Consider the following 9,620-nt stretch of genomic DNA (forward strand, 5'->3'; position numbering starts at 1 on the left):
TTTTGCTCTGGCAGCTGCTTTGTGTCACTCCAGAGTCAGTGGGCCAGAGCTGAGCCCCCAGCACGGAGCTGATGCCCACGTGGACTTTCGGCTCCGCAAGCCACCCCACGAGGGGTGGGGGCAGGCGGGGTGCTGGCTGCCTCCAAATCGGTTTAGCACGGGAGTGCTGAGCAGGCCCTGGGGATGCTGCCGTGCCCAGCCTGATGCCAGTCATGGGGCAGCGAGTTCAGAAAACACATTTTATGGTAGGGCCACCAGAAATCACTAGAAGCTGCACGTGTCCAAAGTGGGTGCCAGGTGTCAGGCTGGGCTAACTCAGAGGTTTACACGGGCTCTCAGAGTTCTCACTGCTTGAGGGAGATGGTGACAAGGACAAAATCCTGCCTTTTTGACCCTCAGACCCTTTCCAAGTGGGACAGGCAGCTCCTGGGTGCAGGGATCTGGGCGCTGACGTCAGCTCACTTGGCTGGAAACACCACTCTTAGCAAACGCCCCTTGCCTTCTCCACTGGTGTCCCTTCCTGTATGGGAGGCAAGCAGGGGGAGGAAGCAGTGGTATATGTCATGCTGTTCAGGTCAAGCTTTTGTGTTTGTGGTGAATAATTTCAGTTCCAGGCAGACACACTTGAAGCTTTGGCTGAAGCTCTGATTTTTGGTGCTTTGGGTAAGTAGAGATGGCTGGGTAAAGACCTTGGCCCAAATAGCTATTTCTCTTCCGTCTGAGCCTCTGCCCCTTTCTTTTCAGTCTTCCCCCTTTAGTGCCAAAGCTGCGCTGAAATGCGGACTGCGTGAGGCCTGGGAAGTTCCCATGTAGCCATCCAGGCCCCTGTTGGCTTGGAAGAGTCAGCTCTTCCCTTGTGTTTGAAGTGGCACTGATCTGAAGGTGGCCTTCCCTAGAGAACCGCAGGCACACCTGTGGGCCTGTGCCCAGTTGCTGGGGGGTGGCAGCTCTGTGCTCCACGTCCCTCACACCGGCCAACTCCCACTGCCTGTGTGCATCCAAGACCAGCCTCTCTCCCTTCTGCCTCCTCATGAAAGCCAACACTGTTCCACTGCCCAGCCTCGCCACAGCTGTGCTCAGCCCGCAGAGGGGAGACAGGACCGATGGCCCCAAGCTGGGGGACAAAGGCAGTCCTAATGCACCCTGCCCTTGCCCCAGGGAAGACTGAGCTGGGCACAGAGGGTGAGAGAGACTGCACGCAGCTAGGATTAACACGATTTATTTCATTATCAGTCTTACAAGTTGCTGAGGTTGGGCAAAGCCAGGATAGTAACTAAAATCCCGGGCACTTCTGTCAAGTGACAACCCGATTAGCAAGGCCCTGTTACTGAGCAGAGGGCAGCAGAGGGCACCCCAGGAACCACAGCACCTGCAGCGATGTTAAAAGCCCCTTCCCAGAGGCACCGGGTGGGGCTTGGCACGAAACTGCTGGGGGCCACTCCATTGGCTCTTGGTACCCACTGACCCCCTTTAGTGGAGGCACCAAGGAGGCAAGATGGGCTGGGCAGACAGCAAGATTGGAGCTTTCCCACCGAGGTGCTGTCTCTGGCCCTGATCTCCCCATCCACACGACAGAGCTACGCCCCTGGGAGGATGGCAGCCCACCCGCTTCCTGGGGTGAGACCTGTAGCCAGCCTGGGGTGCGGCTGCTGCTTATTCTGTTTTCTTCCCTAGTATCAAACTGTTACCTAGTTACAGTGTGAGGAGGAGGGGACAGGCACTTAGGACCAAAGGTGGAAGGTAAAAACCCCTTTTCTACCCCGGTAAATAGCCCCAGGCTTTCTGGGGCTACACTGATTAAGAAATGGGATCAAAGCCCAGGGGTCATCCTGTCTCAAATCCACCACCAGTCTTCTGTGGCCGTGGTGACCACCCCGTGAACACGAGCAGCGCTGGGGCGTCCCTCCCCACTAGCCGGCCCTGTGTGGGGCAGTGGGCCTAGGGGTCCAGCAACTGTAAGCGGGGCTTGGGGTCGTGGCTCCGGTCCAGGCCCAACTCGGCCCAGCCTCGTCAGCTTTGGTCCAGGTTCCTGAATGGCGCCTACCCACCCGCTTGTGTTGAGAGCTTGAGCGTTAGAGGGGAAGGGGGTGGGCAGGAAAAAAGAGCAGTTATTTTACACGTTTTTAAAAAGTTACAAGAAGGTTAACTGAGTAAAAAAAAAAAAAGAAAAAAAAATCTTAAACCAAAAATCAAGCAGAGGGATGCTTCCCTCTCCTCCCCATTCCCTTGTAAAGAGCGGGGGCCTGTGGCCCGGGAACACTCAGATGATGGTGCAGGACTGAAAGGCGCCACCCTTGCGGCCGCCCCGTGTGGGCACGGCCTTGCCCTTCCCGTAGTACCCCGTGAAGATGGCCCTGACCTCCATCTTCTTGGCCAGGTTCAGCATCCAGCGCCCACTGCCCAAGGAGTAGAGCTTGCCCCGGCTAAGCTCACCCACCTCCTCGCCGCGGTTACCCCCCTTCTCCTGCTTCACAATCTCTAGCAGGTCAATACCCGTCTGCACGGCTTCCACATCACCCGCGCAGCCCAGGGTGATGTGCGCGCGGCTGCCCCGTGACAGGCTGTCAGAGGGGGACAGCTTGTCCACGTCGTTCGGCCACAAGGCCAGCTCCTGCTCACTCAGCTCTACCCGGGCTCCCGTCGTCTTGGGTGTCACAAAGAGGGCAGAGATGGTCAGCGTGAAGGCCTTGCAGTAGGATTTCTTCACCACCTACGGAGAGAGGACAGAGGACTGAGCTGGAGGTGGCGGCATCGAGAGAGGGACAGTTGAGTGCCACCGAGCAGAGCCCGCAGACATCCACATCCATGGCCATGTGCTGGGAGGATGTCTTTCCACCGACACTGTCCAGGCTGCTTGAAAAAATGAAGGTGCCAGAGAGGCAGGAGAGAGCAGGCGTGAGACGCAAGGCTTCCTGAGCTCAGGCCGGGCTCCCCACCCACTAACTTCAGGGCTCATTCACCTGTAAGAGACAGCTGAGGCTAGAACCCTCCTCACCGTGAGGACTAAAGAGCCTGGGGCTTCCCTGGTGGCGCAGTGGTTGAGAGTCCGCCTGCCGATGCAGGGGACACAGGTTCGTGCCCGGGTCCGGGAAGACCCCACGTGCTGCGGAGCGGCTGGGCCCGTGAGCCATGGTCGCTGAGCCTGCGCGTCCGGAGCCTGTGCTCCACAACGGGAGAGGCCACAACAGCGAGAGGCTCACGTACCGCAAAAAAAAAAAAAAAAAAGAGCCTGACAAGGGCTGTTGTCGTTACTACTTGACTCACCCTGTAAAAGCACCCTGGTATCCAGGCACTATCCTGGAGGATGGGGTGGAGGATGGGGTGAAGTCAGAAATAAAGGACTTTGATCAAAATCTACTCCATACACTTTGGCTTACATTATATCTGATTCTCTGAAAAAGCCCATCTCTCCGATTTTGACCATGAAATCTTCCCTATCTTGCTCATACCCCCGGTCCTAACAGTGTCTAGTGCATAACAGGTGCTTAATAAACATTGCCCAATGAGTGAACAGAGATGGGAGTGAAAGGGCCGTGTTCATTCATGCAGCTGTGGTAGGTGCTAAGGACACGAGGCGAACCACGCTGTAAACAGTGCTGCCCTCGGAGCTTCCATTCTTGTGGGAGGAGACCAATGGATAACCTAGGCAGAGAAGGGGGGGAGCTGGCAGAGGGTCACGGACGGCCTTGCTGTGAAGGCAACCTGAAGGAGGCTGGAGTCGGCCACGCCCGGTGGTTAAGGATCCCATGTCAGAGGCTGTGGGCGGGAGACCTGGGCTGTGTGGCAGGGACGGGGCTGGTACCCCTAAGCCAATAAGCCTCCCTGTCGACACTCCCCACTTCAGAGCGCAGCCAGGCTTCAGACTGGGGGTAAGGGACTTCTGGCCTTTGGAAGGGAACACAGGCTTAGAGGCCAGAGCAGGAGCTGTTGCCAACCAGCATGCTCTGCACGTCTGCGGAAGGAGCAGGTGCTGATGGGCAGGCCCTGGGGGGCACTACACGGGCTTCGGTGAGCTGGGGATGGAGCCGCCTCTTCCTGAGAGGCTGTCTGGTTCGTGGTCCCTGCCTTGAGCCGGTACCCATCTCCAGAAGACCCTGCCCTCTCCCCACCTCAGCCAGGTGTCCCCGAGGAGCACTCACATCCTGCTGGGCGTACTCGTCTGCCCCGGCGGCCTTCCCATAGTCACAGAACTTGGTTGTGCAGTGCAGTACGCCCGGGGGTCTCTTCCCAAAGTAGGTGACCAGTTCAATCTTCTCCCTGGGCTCATCCCCAGAGACAACTGAAGGGAGAGAGAGTGGGGCAGTCAGGGCGGGAGAGCAGGGGCATTGCCACATCTATCACCAAGACCATGGGAGACCCAGAGGAAAAAAAATCAGACATTAAGTATAAATTTGCAATCCACTATGATTGAGCGATCCACTACCGTTCATTAGTTGGTCAAATTAATAGCAACTTTGGAGCTATGAAAAGGTGTTGATACAAGTTCCCTGCTTTATGTTCTGCAGATTCTTACATCTCTTACCCAGATGTGAAAACTAAGGCACTTGTAACCCAGGGGTAGGTGGCATATGCCAAGGGAATCGGAACTGCACTAGCTACACATCTGAAAAGAGGGAAGCAGGTCATGAAAAATGGGGTAGAAAGAAAAAAGAGGTTGGGAACTGTGTGGTATAATGGAAGGAGCCCGAAACAGCGTAATTAACATCCAGCCCACTTCCAAGCCTGTGGACCTGGGGCAAGTGATTGACCCTAATCTGTCAATCAAATACAACTGGGGGTGACCACACATTCCAGTTTTCCCAAGACCACCAAGACCAGGTAAGTATTAGTCGTGCCCCATTTCACTCAGGGGCCACTTGAACAAGAAGTTACGTGGTCAGCCTCGTTTGGTGAAAGAAAGCCTGCAATGGGCCTGGTGCAGGAAGGGTCTTGGGAGGTAACAGGATGACATTATGTGGCTGGTGGTTTCGATGAGACTTGGGGTAGCTGTGATTTCAATTTCCAGACTCTAAGCCTTGTGGCTAGCTTCAGAGTCACTAGGCTTTTCCTGTTTACCCCCAGGGTTGAATCCCTGTGAAGGACGTCGCTCACCCTCCACAGGGGAGGGAGACCTCTACTCTGAGGGCAGGCCTTGTTTGTGGCCCGTTACATTTCTCCTACTGTGTCCTGGGCAGAAGGATCCCAGTTTTTAATGGTAAAAGCATCTTCAAGAGGCAATCTCCAGGGCAGAACCAGCTCTAACTGGGAGCCCTGCCTTGGGAGCTTCTCTGTCATGCTCTTCACAGGTAAAGGGCTCACGCCCGGCTGGTGCAGGCACCACAGTTCCCCAGTTTCCCAGCATTCGAATTTTAGGAGCCGAGATAAGAGTTCTCTGAGAACTTATACCGGCACAAATTACCTCTGACAATGCAAAGGAACACGGGTGGGGATATTTCAAGTATGAAGATAGTCTAAAATCAGGGGGAGCTAGGAATGAGTTAAAGGAAGAACAGATGATTAGTGGGAGTGGGTGACATATTCCCCAACGGGCCACTGGAGAAGGAGGGCCACCAGGGTCCTTCCCTATCCCAAACCTCCCCTCTCGATGGAGCAAACAGCCCCTGCAGGAGCGAACCCTGGTCCAACCCAGTAAGGGGAGGCCCCTCTAGAGGCAACAGAGTCGAGCTTTCACTACAGCTTTGGGCAAACCCCGCAACCCTTCTGGGCATTTTCCCATCTGCAAAAGCGAGGGGCTAGACTAGGGAGACTCTTCTCTGGAGCTGTGGGATGCCACAGGAGGTGCGCTGGATAGCTCAAGGCCTGGGAACCATCGCCAGTGGAGTCACAATAGTCCAAGTTGTCATTTTCCTGCAGCTTAGGGCTGCATGGCATATTCTATTCTAGAAAATAGTTCTGCTGCTAAAAATGAGTTTGAGAACATCGGACCAGATTCTCCCTCCAAGGTTTTACGAAATGTTGATGTAGTAAGTAATTTGTTTTTCCCACCTCTAAGACGGGGTCAGTGGCCTCGATCCAGGCTGGGAGAGCGCAGATGGGGAGCAGAGGGCAGGAGGAAGGGTGCGGTGAGAGGGAAGGTGCCTGGCAAACGCCTCTCCCATAACCCACGGAGCGTCCACCACCCAAAGCGGCCTCTGCCGGTACCAGGTGAGCCCCCTGCCTCCCCCAGTGCTTTGAGAACAATGGTCCCGTGCCCAGCAAGAGGGGCTTACGAATAAGGCTAACTGCCCCCACCCGCCCACACCCCGCCACCTACAGTGTCGCAGCTCCTTCTTGAAGGCCTTGTGGTTGCCCAGCTCCTCGAGGAAGGCCTGGCCGGCTTTGCGGAGGCCCTCGGAACTCTTCTTGGTCAGGAACCAGCCGAAGTAGAGCGGCAGGAAGTCCTTCTCCAAACCAGGCTTCAGCTTCTTCAGATCGTCGGCTGACAGCTGCCACTGGTTCTTCTCCTTGAGCTGGGCACAGTCCAGCCGCCACGCGGTCTTGGGCTCCACCAGCACCACCTGGTACTGGTACTGGTCGGCCATCTCAAAGAGTTGTTCCAGCCGCTCCCGCTCGTGGTTGGTGTCATCCAGCACGAGGACCCGGACGTCCCGGCGGCAGTAAGCAGCCAGGTCCTCATCCAGCTGCTTGTACTCCTTGGAGAAGGCCCCCCGGGCACCGGGGTTGATCTTGTAGGTGTCGGCGGACACCATCTTGGTGCCATCCCGGTACCTGTCCACGATGACCCGGGCCAGCGTGGACTTGCCGCTCCCGGGCAGGCCGCGCAGAATGAAGAGCGTTTTGCATTCCTGCAGTGCGGCCACCGTCTCCTCGTCCTGCAGGAAGGGAAACTGCAGCTCTGGCTTGTCCTTGGCTCCTGAGGATGACATTTTGCGGAAGAAGATCTTGGGCAGGAACGTTTGGCTCTTTCGGGAGAAGCCTCTATTCTGTGTGAGGAGGGGAAGACAGACATCAGCCAGGTCACTCGGGGCCACCCCGCCAGCTTCGCCTCCTTGTCTCTGGCCTCATTCTAACCGGGAACCCCAGCTGGCTCAGGTGCTACGGCCCTGATTGACAGGCACCCCTGGTGCCTTGGGCACCCTTCCAAGCCTTGGGTTGCTGGACCCTCTCTCCTAGGTCCTTGAGACCCGATGGCTTCTGGCTTTGCAGGATGGAGAGGGATGCTTGTCTGAGCGGTCCTAAACTCTTTCCTCTAGTGAGAACCGTAGCCTCAAGGATTAGCCTCAAGGATCGCCCACTGCTGCCACCTCGAAAGGAAAACGGTGCTGGAAGTGTGTGCAGGGCAGGGCCTGAAGCCTGCGTTTCTAGGAGTGGACCCCAACTTTATATTCCTAGCACTTATTAAGGATGACCTCTTTGGAGGTGGGGGGCTCTATGTCTGGGCAAAGCCACAGCGGCCGTGGCCCTGAGGGCACAGAGCAGGGTGAGGGTGGAGAAGGGTCACCCAAAGACCGCCTCCCTTCCCCCAACAATGCCAGTGACAGATAATACTCTCTTGTCTGGGATGGGGGGACAATGGTCCCACAGAAGGGCTGGCGGGGGGCAGGGCAGGAGAGCGCTAGACAAAGGGCTTCATTCAGCACGCCCGCCACCTCCTCCTCCTCTCCCTTGGACCCCCCCAAAGTCGTGGTCTTTGTGCCTGCCCCAGGACTGGGCGGTTCAGGGCACCTGCGTCCAGGGTCTAGCTCCGCTCACCCCTTGCTGTGTGTCAGCAGCACCTCTCTGAGCCACTTGTTTTCCTGCCTGCTAAAACCCACGGGTGACAATCAATAGTTTTTACTGTACAGCGTCTTCTCCTCTAAACCGGGAGGCCCCACCTCCCGCCAGCACCCTGAGTGCTCGGCTGGCGTACATTTATCTCAGACAAGGCCCTGGGCAGGGGAGGGCGCCGAACGCCAGCCCAGCGCGGGCCCAGCGCATGCTACCCCGGCCCACCCGCCAGCCGGGTCGGCTCCGGGGCAGCACCTTCTGCAGAGCGGTTCCCTTCCTCCTCCAGCTCCGTCCGCACTCCCCACTCTCCCAGCACCACCCCTATCTCAGGCCTGTACCGGAGAGCCAAGAAAGCCCCGACTCAACTCCGGAACTTCGGGTCCTCATTTGCATGCCACTTCCTCTCCCAAATTCCCCAATACTCCCGTTTTCCCCTAAGGTGCCACCCCGGCCCGGTTTGCTTGCTCCCCTCCCGGCCTTCCCGCGCCCGCTCACCATGATGAGGAGGGGGCGCCGCCGTCACAGCACCAGCTCTCCGGGGCCGCCCGCCTGCGCGGAGGGACACGGAGTGTAGCGGTGACGCGACCCCACTGGGGGCCGCCTTACATAGCCCGGGGGCGGAGCGCGCGCGGGCTGGCCCCGGGTGGGCCAAGCCCGGCCCCCTTTGCGCAGGCGCGGCGAGTCGAAACCCGAAACTGACTCGGCGCTGGGGCGTGGCGGCAGTGCTGCCGGCCGCCCTCCCGCACGCCCGCCGCATGGGGCACCTGGGCTCCGAGGCACCTGTGCGGCGACGGACGCTGGGGGGTGGGGAGCGGAGGGCTTGTGCGGCCTCTTCTTCTTGTACAAGGTAATGATGAACTCCTTGAAGAGGCAGGCAGTCACCCCTCCCGGGTCCCGCGCCGAGATTAGGTTGAGGCGAGGGAGGCAGGGTCGTGCAAGTACAAGGTCGAATCCTGTCTTTATTTTAAATTTTGATATTTTACTCATCATCGGGTTTTGCATTAATTGTTTTTTACAGTATTGCATTAAAATACTTTCTCTTCCTTATTGAGTTTTTTGGCCTTACGTTCCTTAAAAGTTGCATCTGAAATGCCTCACTTGCCTCCCCCTAGCCCGGCAGGTCTCCCAGCCTCTGCCCCAACCAACCCCAGCCGTTTGGGACTAGGATGGCAGTGGCCAAAGGAGCAGATGAATAATGTAATGAAATCCTAACTCGCGTCCTCAGCTGCTCAGCCACCCACTCTGTGAAACCACTGAAAGCTCACTGGGTGGGTATTTAAGAGCTTCCTGTGCACCAGGGGCTGTGCTAAGCACCCGTATCATCTTTACACCAGTCACTGAGGCAGGTACTCGTTACACAGAGGAGACAAGCTGGAGGAGCCTGGTTTACTTGACTGTACCGCCCGGCCCTGGGGTGGCACAGGTGGGTCCAGCCGCAGCTCCTACTCTCAGCTGCTCCCTGTTCGTGGGCAGACACCTTCCTTCTCCCTCTGGGCTCCTAGAGCCCCACGAGTGCCAGCGTGCACTTCATTCTGTTTTCAAGGCTTAGGGGTTTACAAGTAGGTCTCCCTCACTGTGTGGTGGCTGAGGCTGTCCCATCCTTATTTCTTCCAGAAAGCCTCCCACAGTGCCCTGCACACAGTAGGTACTCAGCAAGACCAATGGCCAGCAGCTGGGCAGACATACCTCTACTCCCAGGCCTTTCTCTTTCCTCCCCCCTTTAAGCTTTTTGAGCTCCTTGGAGCTCGTCCGTTTCTTCACTCTCCTGAAACCCTTTCTTCTTAGCACCTTTCTCATTTCTTCCATGAGGTCCTTGCACAGGGCCTGGGGAGGAGGACCGCATTTCACACCTCGGTCCCATTCTGGGTCAGGCCTTGTTTGGGGGTCTCCGTGTTTCTCACCTAATCAGAACA

General features: G+C 57.2%; 1 protein-coding gene across 1 annotated transcript; it reads right to left on the reverse strand.

Moving 5' to 3' along the window:
* Nucleotides 1-1,204: 1,204 nt before the first annotated feature.
* CNP (2',3'-cyclic nucleotide 3' phosphodiesterase) lies at nucleotides 1,205-8,311 on the reverse strand. Its single transcript, XM_065896966.1, has 4 exons — nucleotides 8,203-8,311; nucleotides 6,254-6,923; nucleotides 4,140-4,279; nucleotides 1,205-2,710 (listed from the first exon to the last, which is right to left on the reverse strand). The coding sequence occupies exons 1-4, from the start codon at nucleotides 8,203-8,205 to the stop codon at nucleotides 2,261-2,263; spliced, it is 1,263 nt and encodes a 420-aa protein (XP_065753038.1). The 5' UTR covers nucleotides 8,206-8,311; the 3' UTR covers nucleotides 1,205-2,260.
* Between the last annotated feature and the right edge of the window lie 1,309 nt (nucleotides 8,312-9,620).

This window comes from Phocoena phocoena, chromosome 19 (assembly GCF_963924675.1).
Source record: "Phocoena phocoena chromosome 19, mPhoPho1.1, whole genome shotgun sequence".
In the NCBI taxonomy this organism is placed as follows: Eukaryota; Metazoa; Chordata; class Mammalia; order Artiodactyla; family Phocoenidae; genus Phocoena; species Phocoena phocoena.

Bases quoted from the DNA above. Each gene is read 5' to 3' on its own strand.
- CNP (XM_065896966.1), bottom strand. The intron at 4,280-6,253 runs GTAGGTGGCGGG...CTCTCCCTTCAG, and splicing joins CAAGAAGGAGCTGCGACACT to TTGTCTCTGGGGATGAGCCC. The intron at 2,711-4,139 runs GTGAGTGCTCCT...CTCTCTCCGTAG, and splicing joins ACGAGTACGCCCAGCAGGAT to GTGGTGAAGAAATCCTACTG.